Source organism: Globicephala melas, chromosome 1 (genome assembly GCF_963455315.2).
Source record: "Globicephala melas chromosome 1, mGloMel1.2, whole genome shotgun sequence".
Classification (NCBI taxonomy): domain Eukaryota; kingdom Metazoa; phylum Chordata; class Mammalia; order Artiodactyla; family Delphinidae; genus Globicephala; species Globicephala melas.
Window position 1 is genome coordinate 187,243,583 of NC_083314.1, and position 21,476 is coordinate 187,265,058.

The 21,476-nt window shown below is 57.2% G+C and overlaps 2 protein-coding genes across 9 annotated transcripts; one reads left to right on the plus strand and one right to left on the minus strand.

Annotated features, from left to right (window-relative positions):
* The first annotated feature begins 151 nt into the window (after window positions 1–151).
* On the plus strand, window positions 152–17,160 carry LOC115866024 (cyclin-dependent kinase 11B). 7 transcript variants are annotated; one of them, XM_030881213.2, is made up of 20 exons: window positions 152–283; window positions 4,637–4,760; window positions 5,562–5,677; window positions 6,662–6,789; window positions 7,592–7,730; window positions 11,447–11,583; window positions 11,892–12,014; window positions 12,325–12,420; window positions 12,499–12,657; window positions 12,929–12,994; window positions 13,636–13,811; window positions 14,578–14,668; window positions 15,119–15,240; window positions 15,431–15,536; window positions 15,726–15,847; window positions 15,926–16,033; window positions 16,108–16,224; window positions 16,314–16,462; window positions 16,544–16,733; window positions 16,818–17,160. In XM_030881213.2, exons 2-20 carry the CDS (start codon window positions 4,650–4,652, stop codon window positions 16,908–16,910), a joined length of 2,349 nt encoding a protein of 782 aa, XP_030737073.1. In that variant the 5' UTR covers window positions 152–283; window positions 4,637–4,649; the 3' UTR covers window positions 16,911–17,160. The 7 variants fall into 7 exon arrangements, with proteins under 7 accessions (XP_030737073.1, XP_060140248.1, XP_030737087.1 ...); XM_060284265.1 differs by having other exon boundaries at window positions 13,642–13,811; XM_030881227.2 differs by having other exon boundaries at window positions 6,662–6,759.
* Window positions 17,161–17,745: 585 nt separating this feature from the next.
* Window positions 17,746–20,911, minus strand: MMP23B (matrix metallopeptidase 23B). 2 transcript variants are annotated; one of them, XM_070046174.1, is made up of 8 exons: window positions 20,211–20,911; window positions 19,735–19,871; window positions 19,524–19,663; window positions 19,291–19,458; window positions 18,744–18,908; window positions 18,558–18,668; window positions 18,337–18,463; window positions 17,746–18,260 (listed from the first exon to the last, which is right to left on the minus strand). In XM_070046174.1, the coding sequence occupies exons 1-8, from the start codon at window positions 20,775–20,777 to the stop codon at window positions 18,086–18,088; spliced, it is 1,590 nt and encodes a 529-aa protein (XP_069902275.1). In that variant the 5' UTR covers window positions 20,778–20,911; the 3' UTR covers window positions 17,746–18,085. The 2 variants fall into 2 exon arrangements, with proteins under 2 accessions (XP_069902275.1, XP_060140276.1); XM_060284293.1 differs by having other exon boundaries at window positions 18,558–18,908.
* Between the last annotated feature and the right edge of the window lie 565 nt (window positions 20,912–21,476).

Below are 21,476 nucleotides of genomic sequence, written 5' to 3' on the forward strand. Positions count from 1 at the left end.
CTGCCAGCAGGGACTCGCCCCGCCCCGGCACCCCGGGTGTCGTCAGCAGTCGGCGCCGAGGCCCGTAATAACGCGCTAGCGCGCGCCCGGCACTCTGCGCAGGTCTAGTGTCGGCGGCGGGGAGGGGGGTTGGGGGGGTGGGGGTGAATGGGTGGGGTGGGCCCGCCCATGGGGCCCGCCCTCCGTCGTCATCAGCCCGCGCCGACGCAGGAAGTGACGACGCTCCTGGCGCGCGCCGGGCAGTTTCTTCTCAGGCTCCGGGTCCGGCGGCGGTGGCGTAGGGGTGAGTGGCGGCGGGCCGGGCGGGGCGGGGCGGGGCGGAGCGGGGCGCGGCCGGCTCACCTAAACTCTCGGATCCCGGCGGGCCTCGAGCGCGTGGGCCGGGGCGGGCGACACTCTTCGGCCATCTCGCCCGGCGCGGAACTCGGGGTGGAGGAGGCGGCGGGCCCAGGAGCTCCCCGAGCCAACTTCTGCCGGGCCGAACCACGAGCTAGCGCGACTGAACCCCAAGAACCGGGAACCCGCGGCCTGGTCTCCGAGCGCGCCCTCGGAGCAACCACCCAGGCCTCCCCGTATCCCGTGCTGGGGCTGTAGCCGTCCGATGGGCCAGTGACCCACGCAGCCCAGGTCGTCTTCCTTTTTTTTTTTTTTTTAAATTTATTTTATTTATTTATTAATTTATTTTTTGGCTGTATTGGGCCTTCGTTGTTGCGCGCGGGCTTTTCTCTGATTGCGGCGAGCGGGGGCTACTCTGCGGTGCGCGGTCTTCTCACTGCGGTGGCTTCTCTTGTTGCGGAGCAGGGTCTCTAGGCGCGCGGGCTTCAGTAGTTGCAGCACACGGGCTTAGTAGTTGTAGCTCGCGGCCTCAGTAGTTGTGGTGCGCGGGCTTAGTTGCTCCGCGGCATGTGGGATCTTCCCGGACCAGGGCCCGAACCCGTGTCCCCTGCATTGGCAGGCGGATTCTTAACCACTGCGCCATCAGGGAAGCCCCCAGGTCGTCTTTCTAATAAATCCTCCTGACGGCAAAAACAGTGCTTGGTGAGTGCCAGGTACTGAGCTACGAGCTTTACCTGGGTGATCTCATTTAATCCCCAGTGATACTGTCATATAGGTGGTTTTCTTACCGTTTACGGAATGGTAAGCTGAGATGAAGTAACTAGCCCTGGACAGCACAGGAATGACAGCAAAGAAATTGGAATCCAAGTGGTCATTTTCCAGAGCCCATCACTTTTTTTTTTTTAATCTTTCTTTCTAGTTTTTCAGTTTTTCTAAAATCAGCAAAGTGGTTCAGTCATACATGTATATACGTTCTTTTTTTATCTTCTTTTCTGTTACGGGTTTATCACAGGAAATTGTATATATAATGCCCTGTGCTCTACAGGAGGACCTTGTTGTTTATCCGTCCTGTGTATAATAGTTTGCTTCTGCTGACCCCAAACTCCCAGTCCTTCCCTCCCCCCCCCCCCAGTCACAAGTCTGTTTTCTATGTCTGTGACTCTTTCTGTTTTCTAGATAAGTTCATTTGTGTCTCTTCTTTTTTTTTTTTCGGCCACACGTGGCTTCTGGGATCTTAGTTCCCTGACCAGGGATTGAACCCAGGCCCCAGCAGTGAAAGCACCGAGTCTTAACCACTGGACCGCCAGGGAAGTCCCATTTGTGTCATATTTTAGATGCCACATATAAGTGATATCACACGGTATTTGTCTTTCTCTTTCTGACTTAGTTTACTTAGTATGACAATCTCTAGGTCCATCCAAGTTGCTGCAAATGGCATTATTTCATTCTTTTTTTTAAATTTTAATAATACATTTTATTTAACCCAATATTTCTAAAATATTACTATTTCACCATGTAATAATCAGTGTAAAATTATTAATGAGGTATTTTACATTTTTTACACAAAGTCTTTGAAATCCAGTGTGTATTTTATACTTAAAGCGCAGCTTAATTCAGCCTGGCCACAGTTGAAGTGCTCAATAGCTACATGTGGCTAGTGGCTACCATTCTGGACAGCAGTTAATTTAAGGTGTGAATTCTATACACAGTTATAATCTCAGACAAGTAGAGGTATTTCCAACTGTACCCATGGACAAATTGATAGTGAATTCATGTTTGGAATATTAATTCTATAGCATTTGGACATGGAAAATTTATTCTTGAATTATGAATAAGTGGTTTAAGTGAACCCGATTATTGCGTATTATTACGTGCAGCTACTGAAATAGGCACTTCCACATATTACCACATTTAATCCTTTCAAAAAACACCTGGTAGGGCTTCCCTGGTGACGCAGTGGTTGAGAGTCCGCCTGCCGATGCAGGGGACGTGGGTTCATGCCCCGGTCCGGGAAGATCCCACATGCCGTGGAGCGGCTGGGCCCATGAGCCATGGCCACTGAGCCTGCGCGTCCGGATCCTGTGCTCCGCAACGGGAGAGGCCACGGCAGTGAGAGGCCCGCGTACAGCAAAAAAAAAAAAAACACCTGGTAAAGGATCGTTATCGAGATTGAAACAGTAGACCTGTGCCCCATATCCACTTCACCCTTCTTCTAGTTTGCCTTTCTGAAAGGCAGGGAGTGGAACACTGAATACCATGGTTTCCAGACTCCCATGAAACTAGGGTTCTCAGTGTGATTTACATTCAGCCAGTCACATACACATACGTGAGATTTGAAGGCTGGAAGTGAGGCAGAGACTGCATTTGGGGGGGGGCGCATTTTTGCCATTTCTACAGGCACAGGAACCGATTTTTTGGCAGCAGAATTAAAGAGACATGCCATTGTCCAGTTTCTACCTGTGGATGTTGAGAAGCAGGGTCCTGGGCATCCGTGTTGCTGGGGCAGATCAGAGCAAATACAGCATGGCCCTGGAGTCAGTGGCAATAGTGGCAGTGTCTTTCTAATTAAGTGGACTTTTGAAAGTTGTGGTTTCCCAAAGATAGCCATAAATTCTGTGCATCCTAGAACATTCTGCATCCTAATGGGGTCCTCTGGTGGTCTTTGAGCAGTTGTCTTCCAGTTCCAGTCCCATCCTTCCAAACTCTGGGGTGCTGGAGCTGGGGCTGCTCACTGCATCTCCGCTTTGCCATCTGGCGCCCGCATAGGTTCTACCAATAGGAGGTAATAGAGGCTTGTCTTGGGTGTCCACAAGATGAGTAGATCTCCACACCTGCCCACCAGGATCTGGAAAGTTTATATAGAGGCCTTAACGGGTTTATTCGCGTATGTAGTCCAAATGGTCTCAGTAACACATTGCTCTCTCCAGGCAGCATCCTTGAAAATGTATTTCGTTCCTTTTTGTGGCTGAGTAATAGTCCATTGTATATACGTACCACATCTTTATCCATTCATCTGTCGATGGACATTTAGGTTGCTTCCATGTCCTGGCTAGTGTAAATAGTGCTGCTATGAACATGGGGGAGGAGGTGTGTGTATCCTTTTTAATTATAGTTTTGCCTGGATATATGCCCAGGAGTGGGATTGCTGGATCATATGGTAGTTCTATTTTTAGTTTTCTGAGGAACCTCCATACTGTTCTGCGTAGTGGCTAAGCCAACTTACATTCTTACTAACAGTGTAGGACGTTTCCCTTTTTTCCATACCCTCTCTAGCATTTGTTATTGATGGCCATTCTGACGGGTGTGAGGTGGTACCTTGTTGTAGTTTTGATTTGCATTTCTCTAATAATTATCGATGTTGAGCATCTTTACATGTGCCTGTTGGCCATTTGTTTTCTTCTTTGGAGTAACGTCTATTTAGGTCTTCTGTCCTTTTTGTTTGTTTGTTTGTTTGTTTGTTTTTTGCGGTACGCGGGCCTCTCACTGTTGCGGCCTCTCCCGTTGCGGAGCACAGGCTCCGGACGCGCAGGCTCAGCGACCATGGCTCACGGGACCAGCCACTCTGCGGCATGTGGGATCTTCCCGGACCGGGGCACGAACCCGTGTCCCCTGCATCGGCAGGCGGACTCTCAACCACTGCGCCACTAGGGAAGCTCTCTGTCCTTTTTTCAATTGGGTTGTTTGGTTTTTTGTTGTTGAGTTGTATGAGCTGTTTGTATATTTTGCAAATTAAGCCCTGTCAGTCACATCGTTTGCAAATGTTTTCAGCCAGTCCGTAGGTTGTCTTTTCGTTTTGTTTACGGTTTCCTTTGCTGTGTAAAAGCTTGTAAGTTTGATTAGGTTCTATTTGTTTATTTTTGCTTTATTTCTGTTGCCTTGGGAGACTGACCTAAGAAAACACTGGTGCCATTTATGTCAGAGAATGTTTTGCCTGTGATCTCTTCTAGGAGGTTTAGAGTGTCATGTCTTCTGTTTAAGGCTTTAAGCCATTTTGAGTTTATTTCTGTGTATGGTGTGAGGGTGTGTTCTAACTTCATTGATTTACATGCAGCTGCCCAGCTTTCCCAGCACTGCTTGCTGAAGAGACTGTCTTTTTCCTATTGTATATTCTTGCCTCTTTTGTCGAAGATTAATTGACCATAGGTGTGTGGGTTTATTTCTGGCAGAGCCCATCCCTCTTAACAAAGATTTGTACTGAAGCGCTCAAAAGTGGCAAGGCACAAGTGTGCAGAAACAGCATAGCATCAAACCACAGTTTGCTGAGTCCTGACACAGTTTGAATTCTTCGTCTTTTTTGCAGTGTTTTAACTCAAATGGGTGATGAAAAGGACTCTTGGAAAGTGAAAACTTTAGATGAAATTCTTCAGGAAAAGAAACGACGGAAGGAACAAGAGGAGAAAGCAGAGATAAAACGCTTAAAAAATGTAAGCCATGTTTTTTAAGTAAGTGTTTTTTTTAAAGGAGATTTAATTTCTTTGCCCTCATTTTTCCATTAGAACAACGCTTCTTCGGTGAAGTTCTTTTGTACTTCCAAATGTCGCAGGTGAGCCCAAAATCTATTCTAAAAATTAACAAAAACATTCATATACTCAGTTTACATTGACAGCAGATCGATAACATACTAAAGCTGCATATAGATGACCACAGCCACGTGGAAAATAAAGTATTTTGAACCTAAAATCACTAGTGCGGTTGGGCTTATTTTTCTCATTTCATCATTATGTTTATGACACCATTTCCAAGTATTTTTAGCATAGTAGGAAGCTGCCTTGAAATTAGTATTATTGTTTTACACCTTTCTTGGTTTGCCTAATAACATAGGAAAACTTTAGTAATTTGGTAAGGGGCATTGAAAGACATTCCTCTTCTGATAAGTTTAGCAGCAGATCTTTCTTACGTATTTATGAGTACTTTTTGAGATACTGTAAAGTATTTGGTGTATAAAATACGCTTTAAGGCTCAGTTATGGCTAATATAAACAGCTAACAGACTTGTCACAGAGTCTAATGTCCCCTGTCATATACGCTGGTGTTAAATTTCTCAGGTTCTGGGTTACAGAGAGTTGTACGAAAAATCAACGGGATTTGAATGAAAGTTTTTTATATTTTATAGCATTGGTCCACTCGAAGTGTGTATGAAAGTTTGTTTTCGGATAGTGGCAAGGTTTGAGTATTATGAAAAATAGGCTTATCTGTAAGGAAAATTGCTTTCTCCTTGCTTCTTAGTCTGATGACCGGGATTCCAAGCGGGATTCCCTGGAGGAGGGGGAGCTGAGGGACCACCGCATGGAGATAACGATAAGGAACTCGCCGTATAGAAGAGAGGGCTCCATGGAGGACAGGTGAGAGGGCCGTGGCGCTGGAGGAGCCCAGCGGCTGCAGGTGCGCTCCCCTGAGGAGGCAGGCTGAGCCCATGACGGGGCTGTGGTCCTGGCTGGCCCTTCTCAGTGTTATTTTGAAAGTTTGAGGTCATGACCTGAGGTTTACCTCTAGGCTGAAATGACTCTTGTGTGGTGTCAGTTACCAGCTCTCCCCTCTTCTTAGGAAAAGCCTGAGCGTGCGTTCCTTTCTTTGTGATCATTCTGCAGTGAAGTGAACACCATTCACGTGGTACATGTAAAGAATTCTGCTGTGTGTGTGGTGATTTGTGTAATTACTGTCTAAAATTGTCTACAAATAAACCAAAGTAGCTGCTGAAAGATACTTGGAGCAAGGCCTTGGCACAGAGCGGCCCTGCCGAGGTCTGTGTGTTCTGACCTTTCTTCCCGTGCTGTGCTTTCTCCTCACTTGTTTTCTTCTCATGTCCATCATCAAGCAGTTAAAAACAACATAACCAGAAATTAAGGCAAAAAGGCATAGGGTGTGAACTCTTCCAAGATTTTGGTTATATAATCAGTTGAAAATATTGTTAAATGACCTTTTGAGATCATTAAGTCTGATTAAAATTGTGGGACCTTTTTTAACAACTTTATTATGGTGTGAATGACAAACTGCACGGATTTCAGGTGTGTGGTTTGATACGTTGTTATATACCTGTAAGCTCTCCCCACGACCAAGATCATGAATACCCTAAAAGTTCCTCAGAGAGGCCTTTCTGTTCCATGTTTCACATTGATTCCCCACTTAACACTTCCCATCTGAATCTGTATTGAATATACAGTTTGGGCTTAGGTTTCATAATGAACATCATCTTTTAGCTGATGGTTGAGGTTCACCTGTCTGTTCTGAACCCGTCATCTCTCTGGGTTGAAGACACTCCACGATACCCCGGTGCTCCTCACATTACTTTCTCAGGCGTGATGTAATGCTGTGGTGTCTTATTTCAGAGGAGAGGAAGATGATTCTTTGGCTATCAAACCACCCCAGCAAATGTCTCGGAAAGAAAAAGCTCATCACAGGAAAGATGAAAAGAGAAAAGAGAAACGTAGGCATCGTAGTCATTCCACAGAAGGGGGTACAGAGCATTTGTTTTCTTTTGTATTGTGTTCAGATGCGGTCTCGTTCCTATTTCATGACCTACTGCCTTCTCCAAAGCACAGTTGAAAGCGAAGAGAATAAAATTTTAGCTAACAACATAAATTTATTGTAGATCATTCCGAATAGATACATTGTTTTCCTTCTATGTTTTCTTCTGTGTGTTTCCCCCTGATTGCATTGTTCTGGGGTAGTTTGTCTACCTACAGAATTGTCTTAATTCAACAAGGGAAAACACAGTCTTCAGTGCTAAATTGCTTTAACTAAGAAACAGATGCTTGATAAAACTGAAATAATGGGTTTTATTTCATACCAGTATTAAAGAGCTTCTTAGGGGTGTAGGGAAAACTGGGCCTGGGGCCTGATATAAATCTCATTGTTAAACTCAGTTGGCTAACGTGGTGTATAACGTAGTGTAGAAACTAAAAGGCGATAAGCTTCGTCCCGTATCCTTTACAAGTGGGGATTTCTTTTTAAATCGTGAAACTGATACAGTCTAATCACAGTTTATTTAATACAGAAAATTAGAAAGAAAGATGGAGATCACAGTTCTATTCAGTGATAATCACATTATTTTTGGTTTTTTCTTAACTGGAGGCTTACTGCATAGAGTGTTATATTTTCATCCTCTTTTTTTTTTCTTTTTTTTTTTTTTAAACAGAAAGTCATGATTGTTTCTCCAAGTCAATGATTAGATATTTTTTCTTTTCTTCACTGGGTATTTTCAAGTTGAGTTTCTGGAGGTTAAGTTTCTTGGTATGACACATCCTGTTTGCCACTAGGGAAGCATGCCAGAGTGAAGGAGAAGGAGAGAGAGCACGAGCGCCGTAAACGGCACCGAGAAGAGCAGGATAAGGCCCGGCGGGAGTGGGAGCGACAGAAGCGGAGGGAGCTGGCGCGGGAGCACTCCCGGAGGGAGAGGTGAGGCTGGCGGCCCGGGTGGGCGGTGCCTCTGCGCCCGCCTGTGACACGGGCCTGCAGGGAGGGGTGCTGCTGGACGGAGCTGGGGGTCCAAGAGGAATCAAGAGGCGAGGAGCGAAGGTTTGGGCTGGACATACAGCCGTAGGGGAAGGAGAGAGAGGAGGGAGGGGTGGCAGGTGGCTGGAGGAGGGGAGCAGCTGTCCACACCCGAGCCCGACGCCCCCGGAGAGGAGGGCGAGGGCTGCTGTCCAGGCCCGGGTGGAGCCACTCTGGGGGTAGCCAGTCCCTGCACATGAGTCCTGAGGCAGAGTCAGTGCGGGGAGGCCTGGGGTGTGGGCGATTCCCCGTCTGCTCACTCGGCAGGTGTGTGCGGAGCGCCTGCTCTGCACCAGCTCTGTTCCAAGGGGCCTTGTCCAGGAAGACCAACAAGATGTGTTGCTTAGGGTTGTCTGGGGTCGCAGCAGAAATAGACTCTGGTTCTTCCAAACAAGAAACAAAAGGAGAAGTGACAAAGGCCATCCCAAAGGCCTTGAAATGGCCCAGGAGCTGGGATACCAGACTCCTGGGCGTTCGTCTCCAGGTGCCTCTGTGCGGGCTTAGAGTTCCAGGAGAGAGCATCCGTTCACCCCAGATCTGTTCTGCGTGGCCCAGGTGTGAGTCCTAGGGCCACCTCTGGGTCCTGCAGTCATTTCCAGAGAGAGCTTGAGAGCTGCGCTGCTTCACGGAAGGGAAGTAGCAGGCTGGAAGGTGCTGACATTCCCAGCAGCCAGGGCTGAACAGAGGGCAGGTACAGCAGGTGTGAGGAGAGCCTTCGTTCTCAGGACTCAGGGAGTGTGAGAGGTGCAGCTGGGAGGTTGGTGTCTAAGGCCACTGTGAGGCCAGCAGAGCCTTCAGTGTCCTGGCTGCTGGCACATGACACACTCACGTTTGCTAAGCCCTGTGCTCTGTCCAGTGTGGTCCAGTCACACAGCTGTGCAGACACGGTGGTGACACCAAGGAAGCCAAGCTTGAAAATAAAGAGGAGCACATGGAAAAATGCAGCAGTGGCCACATTGTACAAGGGAGACAAGAGTTCACAGGGTCATTAGCCCAGCGGCTTACTAAACAGCAACAACTGGGAGGAAAAATTCGAGCGCAGGGTAGTTGCAAGATGTTACCTAGAATGTCCAGTTTTCAACAAGAAGTTTTGAGACATACAAAGACGTAAGAAGGTTTGACCCCGTATTAAGGAAGAAAGACACAGTAGACAGCGTTTCCAGATTTGGCGAAGACTTGGAAGCAAGGAACCTGAAGACGGAGCAACAGACTTCACGCCTTCTGAAGACAGAGAGGAAAGGATCTTCAATCTCAAGATCTGTGGGACAGCATCCAGTGTACCAGCACACGTGCGGCGTGTGGGAGGGAAGGGGGGGGCACAGAGGCGGCTTTTAAATAATGACTTGAGTGCTTCCCAGATTTGATGAAAACCGTTTTATCTACACATCTGAGAAACTCAGTGAGCGCCAGGTAGGATAAGTACAAAGTCACAGCCAGACTGGGGAAGTTAGTGAGAAATTCATGAAGGGCAACAGCGAGCGGGGTGCTTCTCATCAGAAACCGGGGGGCCACAGGCAGGAACCCGGCCAGCCCGGAATTCTGTATCCAGCACAGCCAGCCTCAGAAGTGAGGGGCAAATAAAGGCCTTCCCAGGTGAACAGAGGCTGGGGGACAGGTGGACACAGCACTGCAGCCACAGCCGCGGGACATGGATTGCCCCAAGAGCTCCTGGGATGAGTTTTCAACAGAGACCGTGTGCCAGGCCGTGGAACAAGTCTGAAATTTAAAAGAATTGAGGCCATACAAAGTATGCCCTCTTATCACAGAAGAATTCAATTAGAAGTCAGCAACAGGGCTTCCCTGGTGGCGCAGGGGTTAAGAATCCACCTGCCAATGCAGGGGACACGGGTTTGAGCCCTGGTCCAGGAATATCCCACATGCTGCGGAGCAACTAAGCCCGTGTGCCACAGCTACTGAGCCTGCGCTCTAGAGCCCGTGAGCCACAACTGCTGAGCCCGTGAGCCACAACTGCGGAAGCCTACGTGCCTAGAGCCCGTGCTCCGCAACAAGAGAAGCCACCACAATGAGAAGCCCGCGCACCGCAACAAAGAGCAGCCCCCGCGCACTGCAACTAGAGAAAGCCTGCACGCAGCAACAAAGACCCAACACAGCCAAAAATAAATTTCTATTAAAAAAAAAGCAACAGAACAAAACCTGGGGAAATCCTCACATGTTGGGAATCTAACAACCCGTTTGTGAAAAACCCATGGCCCGAAGAAAAAATTGTAAGGAAAAACAAAATATTTTGAACTTTTTTTTTTTTGGTCGCGACTCGAAGCTTGTAGGGTCTTAGTACCCTGACTAGGGATCAAACCCAGGCCCCAGCGGTGGAAGCGCCAAGTCCTAACCACTGGACCACCAGGGAATTCCCTGAAAATATTTTGAACGAGAGCAAAGACAGTGTGTCAGAACCTAGGGATGCGGCTCCAGCTGTGCTTGGAGTGAAGTGTTTTCAGCTGTAAGCAGCTAAACCGGGAAGCAGAAAAGGAAGTTTCGGATCAGTAACCTAACCTTCTACCCGAAGAAACCAGAAAAAAAGCAAACTCATCCCGAAGCAAGCCGAAGGAACGTTGGGAAATGCAGAGCAGGGAGAAGCAGGCTTGGGAGGCGGGGGGGGGGGCCACAGGCGGTACGATCCGTGGGTGCTGGGAGTGTCCTGAAGCCGGCTTGTGATGGTTGCCCGATTCCAGGGATGTGTTCAGAGAAACTGAGCTCGCTGGTTGAATTCTATATGTAAGTTATACCTCCACTTTCTGTGTTTGTTCTGCCATACCGCGCGGCATGAAACCGAAACCGCACTCCCTGCACTGGAAGTGCGGCGCCTTCACCACCGGGCCGCCAGGGAAGTCTCCTTCCGCTTTTATCTGGGGGTAGTTTGGATTCACTGGCATTTATAAGACAGTGCGTGGAGCCCAGTAGCCGTGGTCCGGCCCCTCCGGTGGTGACGTCTGACTGTGTGGAAAGCACTGCCGGCCCTGGCTGCGCGCTCACCGTGTTTTGCTTGTGCTCATTTCTGTGTGTATAATGCTGCCTTTTTTGTTTAACGTGTTCGCTTTTAAAGTTGTATTTGGACTTAACCCTGTAGGGACCTGAGGGTTAACGGACTGATGAGTTCTAACTCTTGGGCGTCCGGTGCCGCCGAGCCCCCGTGTTTCGGTCACTGGTCACTGATACTTCCTGACCCCCACACGACAGCTGGCCCCAGGATCCGCAGGGCGCCCGGCCCAGGTCTGTGGCTCCCCCGCCTTTCCTCAGATGGGCTCTCCCAGCCCTTGGGGGCCCAGAACGACTTGGCTTCTGGTAGAGGTGGATTTACATTGTGTGCACGGAGGGAAATCCTCTTGGCGATCTCGGTAGAGCTGGCGAGCAGAATGTTCTGGAGCCAGTGGGGTTTCTGCCCCAGGCAGTTGTTGTTACCTCCTTGTACCGGCACTTTCTTCCGTGTGACGCTTTAGGATCGAGGTTCCCAGGACGCGCATGCGTGTGTGTTCTGCTTTTTAAAAAGCTCTCTGAGGGTTGAACGGCCCAGAGAAGTGGTTTATAAACGCGAGCAAAAGCACTGGGGGCAAAAAGGAGAACTGCCTGTTTCGGGGTGAAAATGTGGCGTGTGCTGGTTCCAGGGACCGTCTCGAGCAGCTAGAAAGGAAGCGAGAACGGGAGCGCAAGATGCGGGAGCAGCAGAAGGAGCAGAGGGAGCAGAAGGAGCGGGAGCGGCGGGCCGAGGAGCGACGCAAGGAGCGGGAGGCCCGGCGGGAAGGTGGGGCGAGGGCGGGGCCCGGCGGGGAGGTGGGGCGAGGGGCGGGGCCGGACGACCCTGCGGCTCCTGGGGTGTGGGCTGTCTGCCCCAGACAGCTGTGTCTGGGGTCCACTCACGGGGGGTCAGGCCCAGGCTGGAGAGGTGGGTTCTGGCCCCTGCCTTTTGACCAATAGAGAGCAGTCTAGAAAGCCCACCTGGGTCCTCTGGTCGTTTCCTGTGCTCCATTCCGTTGCTGTGTGGGGGTGGGGGCGTGTGTGCCGTGGGAAAGGGGGCTGCCGGCACCACCCCCTTTCTGTTCTCGTGCCTAGTGTCTGCACATCACCGGACAGCGAGAGAGGACTATGGCGACAAGGTGAAACCCAGCCACTGGAGTCGGAGCCCACTCCGGCCGCCTCGAGAGAGGTTTGAGCTCGGGGACAGCCGAAAGCCAGGTGAGGCTGCACAGCGCTCGCAGGGCCAGCGTGTGGCGGTCTTTGCGAGGGGCGTCTGAGCACAGAAAGCTGCTGCTTCACATCACGATGCGCTAAACGCTTCCGTGGTGTGTGAGAGGGACTGTGTACGAAATAAGTTTATCAGCACAGACGTTTGTTACTGGTCTTTTGAAGAGTCGTCTTCCTCCCGGGTATCTGGGTGAGCTGTTTCCCATACAAACCGAAGTTAGTCTTCGTGTGAGAAGCGCCATCGAATCTTGTTAGTTTCAGACGTTTCCCCACATTCACCTTCGATGGTTTGTTCCATAAGTAAAAGAAGAGAAAGTGGAAGAGAGAGACCTGCTGTCCGACCTGCAGGACATCAGCGGCAGCGAGAGGAGGACCAGCTCAGCGGAGTCCTCGTCAGGTAGCGGCGTGCCCGGCCCCGCCCAGGTCCGTGGCCCCCCGGGGCCGAAGCTCACTGCTGGCTGTTTCCTTCCTGAAGCGGAGTCAGGGTCCGGTTCCGAGGAGGAGGAGGAAGAGGAAGAAGAGGAGGAGGAGGAGGAGGAGGAGGGGAGCAGCAGCGAAGAGTCGGAGGGGGAGGAGGAGGAGGAGGAGGAGGAGACCGGAAGCAACTCCGAGGACGCATCCGGACAGTCAGCCGGTGAGCGCGCACGCACTCCCTGCCCCGCGCGCACACGCGCACGCGCCGCCTGCACGCGCGCACGCGGTTTAACTCCGTAAGAGCGTAGCAGCTGCAGGTGGGTGATGTGAAACGTCAGTAAAAATGCATCCAGATGGGAAACGCCTGCCTGTCTGGGACTTACGTGAGGCTCCCGAGTCGACGACATAGGGCGCCCTTGCTTCCTTGTCGGCCAACGCGGGCCGCGTTTCTGCTTGTGGAGGGTCTGAGGTGACACCTGTTTCCGTTACAGAGGAAGTGAGTGAAGAAGAAATGAGTGAAGAGGAGGAGCGAGAGAATGAAAACCACGTCTTGGTTGGTGAGAGGCCCCCCGAGTGGTGCTTCGCCGCCGCCTCGTCTGCCCCTGACCTGGGTGCTGACTCACGTTTGAGTCGTGAGCGGGGCAGCGACCGAAGAAATATCCTTTCCCAGAGGCACATCGTGCCCCGGGAGCTACAGGGAGCGCCTGGCTGGTGCGTCCCAGGACCCAGCTGGCTCGCGGGGAGCTGCTTCCCCCAGCACCCCGCACTTGGCCGCTTGGGCCCGTGGGGGCCCGCGTCCCTTAGAAGGGACAGTGCTGAGTGAGCGCCATCCTGAGAGTAATGGGCTTGGACATCAGGGGAGGCTGGGAAACGCCAGTTCGACTCCGACCACAGGGCCGTTGCTGACCAGGGGCTGCATGGCCTCCGCAGGCAGCCAGGCCAAGCCCTCTGGCCAGTGGCCGCAAGTTTTGGGCGGGCCTTGTGGCTCGCGACCGGCCAGTGGTTCACAGTGGTCCCAGCCCGGCCAGTGGGTCCAAGACACAGTGTCCTCTGTCCAGGGCGGTGGGACGCACAGCCTGTGCCCAGCCCCCCGGGGCTCTCAATATGGCTTCTTTCTGCACTCGCTCTCCGCCCCCAGAACGGGTGGGGTAGCCACACTTGCTTGTTCTTGGTTCGTAATTGGGTTGAACTTTTGAAGTTCCAGAGTCACGATTTGACCGCGATTCTGGAGAGAGTGAAGAGGGGGAAGAGGAGGTGGGCGAGGGCACCCCCCAGAGCAGCGCCCTCACCGAGGGGGACTTCGTGCCCGACTCCCCAGCCCTGTCACCCATCGAGCTCAAACAGGAGCTGCCCAAGTACCTGCCAGCCCTGCAGGTCAGGTGCCCTCCCCGCCCCAGGCCTGGCTCTGCCTTGCTGCTTGTGGACGGGGCCGGTTGCTGAGAGCAGAAGCTGGGTCCCTGCTGTGGGTGTCTGTCAGTGGGCGGGCCCGGCCACTGGCCTCTCACGTGTCCCTGATCATGGTCCAGCCTCTTGTCCAGCAGTCTTGGGGGGTGGGGGACAGTTCCTGTGTCCGCAGCCAGGACGCCCGCCAGGGGCCCCATGTGGAGGGGGCGGCAGCCTGGCAGGCGGTCAGCTCTGCGGTCACTTCTGCCTCGGCCTGGGCGGAGTGGGCACCTGCTCCCCTCGCCCGGTCGCTGTGCAGGGGTCGGAGGGCAGTGCTATGAGTCAGCCCAGGTTTTCTGTTGGGAAAAGTCGGTAACAACGATGCTGGAGGGAGGGGGTTGGAGAGGGCAGGTCTCCAGAGGGTGAGCGGCCTCAGGTGCTCCGGGCGCCCCAAGGCCAGTGGCCCAGCGCCAAGTGCCGCCCCAGCTCCTGGGGGTTTCCTGCGCCAGCTGGGGGTGCAGTGCACAGGGTCACTCCTGTCCCAGCTTCATCTGAGAATGAGGAGGCTGGAGGTGGCGGGGTGGGGGGTTGCCCAGGGCTGGCTTTTGGATAAAGGGGCACGTGCTCACTGAAGCGAGGAGAGCGTTCCCGGGCCTCTGCCCACGCGCCCTGCGGGCCCTCCTGACACGTCTGTCCGGCGGGGCTTCCCTCTGGGGTGTGGCCCCGCTGCCGCGCCCTCATGCTGGCTTCCTCTCAGGGCTGTCGGAGTGTGGAGGAATTCCAGTGCCTGAACAGGATTGAAGAAGGCACTTACGGGGTGGTGTACAGAGCGAAGGACAAGAAAACAGGTGGGGCGAGTCCCAGGATGCCCCCAAAGGGAAGGGGTGGTGTGGCGCATGGCCCGGGTGGCCCAGAGTGCCGGCCAGCACCGCGGAGCGCCGGCACCTTCAGTGTCAGGGTCGCTGGGTATAGGTTCCTACTATCCTGGTCGTCGCCCCCCCCCCGGTGCTGGGCCTCAGCCTTGCCTCATCTGACTGCTGCACCTGAGCAGCTGGCCCCTCGGCGCCTTCAGAGGCCAGAAGTCGGCCTGACCGTGAGGCTCTGTGTTGCTTGCTTGCAGCCTCAGGCAGGTGTGCACCCTTGGCGGGGCCTCAGAGCAGCAGTCGAGGCTCTGAGCACCTGGGGGAGGCCGGTTGGCCATGTCCCGTGATCGTGGGGGAACAGCGATGAAACAGGAAGAATGTGTGGGTGGAAGAACGTTTGCTCAACGTTGGGTCTTCCCGTTGCTTTCTTTTCAGATGAAATCGTGGCTCTGAAGCGGCTAAAGATGGAGAAAGAGAAGGAAGGCTTCCCGATCACGTCGCTGAGGGAGATCAACACCATCCTCAAGGCGCAGCATCCCAACATCGTCACCGTCAGGGTGAGGCCGCCGGCCACGCGCCTCTGCCCCGCGGGGCCCCCAAGTGCTACACCCCGGTGGCCGTCGCACTTAGGAGATCCCTGTTGTCACCCAGCGTCTGGGCCCCGGGATTTCAGGTCTCTTGGGAGAGCTGGCGGCGGCAGGGCCAGCCTGGGACCCCCGGGCCATGGGCCCTGCTGTCGTCTCCTAGGAAATCGTCGTAGGCAGCAACATGGACAAGATCTACATCGTGATGAACTACGTGGAGCACGACCTCAAGAGCCTCATGGAGACCATGAAGCAGCCCTTCCTGCCGGGTAGGGCCCTGCGCCCAGGTCCCCCGAGGGGCGTGCTGCGCTCAGGTCGCCCGGGGCGGGAGTGCTGACCTGGACTCTGGCCCTGTCGCGCTGCGCGTGTGTGAGCGCCCGGGTGCCGGGAAGCTTGGTGGCTGCTGAGGCAGCCGAAGACCCGGGGCGCCAGCCGCGTGCTGACCTGTCGCCATCCAGGAGAGGTGAAGACCCTGATGATCCAGCTGCTGCGTGGAGTGAAGCACCTGCACGACAACTGGATCCTGCACCGAGACCTCAAGACGTCCAACCTGCTGCTGAGCCATGCCGGCATCCTCAAGGTGAGCCCTGCGGGCGGCTCGGGGAGCGGCCCGCTCCCAGGCATGGAGCCGCCCACAGCCCGCCCTCTGTCCTCACAGGTGGGGGACTTCGGGCTGGCGCGGGAGTATGGGTCCCCTCTGAAGGCCTACACCCCGGTGGTCGTGACCTTGTGGTACCGTGCCCCCGAGCTGCTGCTCGGCGCCAAGGTGAGTGTGGGTGTGCAGGAGCGTGCCCTGGGCGCCCTGACCCGCCAGCCCCCTGAGTGCTTCCTGACCCCCAGGAGTACTCCACGGCCGTGGACATGTGGTCGGTGGGCTGCATCTTTGGGGAGCTGCTGACTCAGAAGCCGCTGTTCCCTGGGAAGTCGGAAATCGATCAAATCAACAAAGTGTTCAAGGTGGGTGCCCCTGGGGACGTGTGCAGGCGCCCGGGCCAGGTGACCCTTCCCTGCAGGGCCCGGCTATTTGAGACGCCGCCCTGTTTCAGGACCTGGGGACCCCCAGTGAGAAAATCTGGCCCGGCTACAATGACCTCCCCGCAGTCAAGAAGATGACCTTCACCGAGTACCCGTATAACAACCTCCGCAAGCGCTTCGGGGCTCTGCTCTCAGACCAGGGCTTCGACCTCATGAACAAGTGCGTCCCTCCCTGCACCCCACCCCCAGCCCGCCTCCTCCCCGCCCAGCCCCGCCCCTGCCAAGTGCCTTGTTCTCCCAGGTTTCTGACCTACTTCCCTGGACGGAGGGTCAGCGCAGAGGATGGCCTCAAGCACGAGTATTTCCGCGAGACACCCCTCCCCATCGACCCCTCCATGTTCCCCACATGGCCCGCCAAGAGCGAACAGCAGAGGGTGAAGCGGGGCACCAGCCCCCGGCCCCCAGAGGGAGGCCTGGGCTACAGCCAGCTGGTGAGGGGCGGGCTGGTGGGAGGAGCGGGGTCGCCAAGGCGGGGTTGGCCCGGCTGGGGCCCCACGAAGCCGCTGTATCCACAGGGTGACGACGACCTGAAGGAGACGGGCTTCCACCTCACAACCACGAACCAGGGGGCCTCGGCCGCGGGCCCAGGCTTCAGCCTCAAGTTCTGAGGCTCAGAGCTGACCCCGGACCCACCTTGGGGAGCGCCAACCGCTGAGGCCCAGCTGGGACAGCGGCAGACACTGGAGGCGACGTCTGGGTCCAGACCCCCGTCCTGCCCTGATCAGGTGCCGCCACTGCCACGGGGCTGCCGTGGACGCGACCTCAAGTCTAGGACTGGCTGCTGGCCTCGTGGGGTTTTCCATGTTTTCACTTTACCTTGGTTTGTAAATTTGTAGAATTAAATCACGTTTTCCTTGCCGTGGGACGAAAGGCTGTGTTTTTTCAGATGTATCGGACTTGCCCTGCGAGGAGAGGGCGGGCATCCGTACACCCACACACACACACTCCAGCCACGGTGACCACCGGCGGCCACCCCAGTCGGGTGCTGGGCACGACTGGGAACAGAGCTGCGGGGGGTTTGGTACTTCTTAATCTTCAGGCTGCTGCTCCAGCACCTTCCTGCCTCTCACCCAGGGCCCCAGAGCCAGGCGTGCGAGCTCGCAGCCACAGCGGGTTTTTGTACAAGGTGGTTACGTGTTTTAAGATGTAGTAAAATATTCTTGGAGAAAAGGTCTGGCATTTCCTTCTTTAAGGGGCTGGTCCTGTGCTGGGTCCTGGGCCTCCCCGGGGTGCGGGGGGAGCCCCAGCCCCTACACTCAGGGAGGGAGGGGGGAAAGGCAGTCTCCGTGGGCTCAGCTCTTTGCAGCCCGCGAGTCCTCCAGCTACTGGTCTGGCTGGACACAGTGTCGCTTGGGCAGAAGGGGACTTGTCACTGCCCGGGGCCCCCAGCCGCACCGAGCTAGTTCCTCCTGCGGGCACCGCCAGCCTCCCTGACACACACACGCTGCCCGCGCTCACCCTACTCCCTTCAGGGAGGCCTTGCAGCCACAGGGCCCACCCCCTTCCCAGCCCTGAGCCCACGCGAGACCCCCGGCCCCACTGGCTCAGCGCGCTGGCCCTGGTGATGCTGCTGGCGCCTGGGCCTCGCGTTACCCACTGTTCCAGGCCTGGCCTGGAGAAGCCCGTCTCGGCCTGTCTCTGTGGACGGCATCCTCCCTGCAAGGAACCGGCTGCAGGCTCCGCACCCCGTGGGCCAAGACTGGCCGCCCACCCTCCCAAGAAAGGGCCAGGAGACGTGAGCGAGAAACTGCTTTATCGGCATCCTCAGCCCTGCGGGCGGCCTTCAACTCCGCAGGCGGACGCGCCAGGAGTAGGTGCTGAGCACGTGCTGCCGCCGGCGCACCACGCACGTGTAGGTGCCCTCGTTGATGGCGTTGGCGATGATGCTCAGGTGCGCGTCGCCCAGCGCCAGGTAGCCGGGGTAGGAGAACTCCAGGGGCTCCTGGTCCTTGTACCAGCTGCGGGGAGGGCGGAGGGCTGGGCAGGGTCCCGAGTCCCCCGCCCACCCTCGGGCGCCCAGGCAGGGTCACTCACTACACTTTGCCTTTCTTGTGGAGGATCTTCTGGCCGCAGCGGAAGGTCACATTCCTGCCCTCGGGCACCAGCCGGGTTTTGGTCCTGGGGGGCGGTGCGGTGGCAGCCACCGTGGGGAAGGGGAACTCTGCTCATACAGGGTGGGGGGGGGGGGGGCGGAGGCCACATCAGTACCTGGCGCCCTGGCCAGAGGCAGGCCGGTGCCTGACACCCAAGCTCACCGTAGCAGAAGTCGCAGCTGCTGGGACACAGCCTCTTCATGAGCCTCTGGCGGGCGTCGCAGAAACCCCTCCGCGCCCAGGACGCGCACACGAACAGCCGGTCCAGGCAGCCTGCAGGGGGGCAGCCTGGACTCAGGGCCCGCCCGCCCCGGCCCCTGGCCCCGCCCGGCCCGGTCCCGCACTCACCGTAGAGCCGGTGCAACCCCCACAGCTCGTCCTGCGACAGCGCCTTCCAGCCACGCAGCGTGGCGTTGAGGTGCATGAGCGCCCGGCCGTGCTGCGAGTGCATCAGGCCCAGCGCGTGGCCGATCTCGTGGGCCGCCACGTGCACCAGGTCGGTGAGCCACACGCCTGCGGGCCCCGCCGGTCAGCGCCCGGGACCCGGCCCAGCCCTCCGCCGCCCCCCACCCCCCCCCGCCCGCCCGCCGGCCTTGCCCCCGAGGCCCGAACAGCTGCTGCAGTGCCGGGAGCCTCCCTCGGGCAGCCGTGGGAAGATAAGCGTGTTCCAGGCTGGCGAGGTGGTGAGCTGGCCCCCAGGAATGCAGCTCCAGCTCGGGCTCCAGCGGTGTGGGGGGAGGGGCTTCAGGGCTCCCGGAACCCAGGCTTACGACCTCCTCCCAGCCTGCCCCTGCCCGCCTCCCTGATCCCAAATCCCAGCCATGACACCCCCAAAGCCCTCCCGCTGTGCCCGCCCGTGGTGCGAGGGCCCCACGGGAGGCCAGGCCGGCGTCACCTTTCTTCCAGCTGTAGCGTGTGGGGCCCAGGACCCAGTACTCGCTGTCGTCAAAGTGGATGCCGCCGTGCGGGGGGAAGAAGGCGTGGGCCAGCTCGCCCGTGGGGCCGTCGAAGCAGTGGTGCGTCGGGGAGACCAGGCAGTCCGTGTGGTTGACCGGGTAGAAGCCTGCAGGAGCACGGGGCTGAAAGGGGGCCTTGGGGCGGGGCGGGGACTGGGGGCACGGCGCCCACCTATGCGGAGGTCGCTGGGCTGCTCAGGGGCCACCTCGCGGAAGCTGAAGGGGGACACGTCACTCCACATGCGGAAGGCGGCGGCCAGGCCCCGCCGGGTCTCTCTGGGGCTGAGCAGGTTCCTCGGGAAAGAGAGGATCCTGGGGTGGGAGTCATGGTCAGGGGTGGCAGCCAGGCAGCACCGCCCCCCCCCCCAGGGCCAGGGTCGCACCTGTATGTGAGGTTGAAGTGGTCCCAGTGCAGCCGGGTCGGGGTCAGCGTGTAGCGGCGTCTGCGGGGCGCTGGGGGGTGCGGCGGGCCAAGGCTTGGGGTGGTGAGCACACCCGCGGTCGGGGGCACAGCGTCTCCCTTCGAGGGAAGCAAGTGCCCCGTGGGGAGGCAGCAGGGACTGTCCCCAAGCCGCGAGGAAATGGACCTCGAAGGATGGGAGGGCGCGCGCTCCAGGGAGCGCTGGCGCTCTCTCCAGGGAGGGACTCCTTTGTCTTTCGGCATTTTCTGGTTTTCCACCCCGAGCCAGGGCTACTTAACAGCCAGAAAGAAAAACGTTGCTAAAAACAGGCCAGGTCGGAGTGGGCGGAGCTGCCGGCAGATGCTGCCCCCCCACCCCCCCTTCAACGGACGCGGACTCGCCGACTCAGGCCCGGACGGTCAGCCGGGGCCGACTCGCCCGCTCCCGCGCCCTCTCACCTGCGCTGCGCTCGCCACGGGCCGGTTCCCCAGGGCCCCCGGCCGGGCCAGCAGCACGAGCGTGGGGAGGAGGCACAGCGCGCCCAGCACGGCTCCGAGAAGGCGGGCCCGGTCGTGGGCCCCCGACGCCGCTGAGGGGACGCAGGCCCCGCGGCCCATGGCGCCTGCGGAATCGCTGTCGGGGCTCAGGCGGCGGGGCAGCGCGGCGGCGGCTCGGGTTACAGCCCTGAGGGGGAGGGCGCGCGGCTGCCCCGAAGGGAACCAGCTGGCCGCCTGCTGTCGGGAGCACCCCCGACACCTCCAGCCTGGGGTGCGGGGACCCGGGCCTGTGGGTCGGTGGCGGTGGCCTGGGCAGGGCCAACTGGGCGGGGTCACTTGGCGGGGGTGGGGGTGGTGTTGCGAGGAGGGCCCTGGACGCCAGGGAAGGGACGGACACCGGGGGCTTGGGCTTAGGCAGGAGTGGTCAGCCGGGTCCCCAGACTCGCTGAGAGTGGACTGACCTGGCAGCTTCTCTCCCAAACGGAGTGCCCCTGGGCACCGGATGAGACCCGGCAGTGGGACCTGCATCCCGGCCAGCTCGGGACAAGTCCCCTGCAGGCGCTGGCTGACAGGGACCCCACGAGAGGGGAGGGATGCGACGGGAGGGGACGTGGCAAGTGAGTACCGGGCTGAGGAAGAGGGAGAAGGAGGCGCCTGCGGAGCAAGGCTTGGGGTGCCAGGAGGGAGGAGGACCTGCAGGGGCCAGCGGAAGGACCCATGGAGGGCGACAGGGACAGCGCACGAGGGGCGGGGGAGCGCGGGGGGGGGGGCGCCGCAGGAATCCCCACCAGGCGCTGCCTGCCGAGCGCGCGCAGGGCCGAAGTCTGAACGGTCCTGGGTTGGGGCTGGGGCACCGGGTGTCATGGGGGCGGGAGACTCGACGGGACGACTTTCAGGTCATGCCTGACTGAGGAGCTAAGCCAGGCGGGATGTAGGCGAGGGCGCCTCTGGGCTTGGGGAACCAGGATCCTGGGTGGGACGGGCCTCCCGCCGGGGCGGAGCGGCCGGGGGGAGGGGAGATGGGGTGGGGGCTGGGCCGAGCCAGAGGAGGCGCGGGGGCGGGGAGGGGAGGGGGTCTGGCCCTCCCTGTTCTCCACCCAGGCCTTGAGCCCAGAGTGACAGTGGCGCGCCGGGCCAGCGGGGTCAGCGCCAAGTGGCTGGCTGGCAGCCTTGAGGCTCCGGGGGAGCACTTCGGTGGTTCTTGGAAAGCGCCCGGCCGCAGGGCCC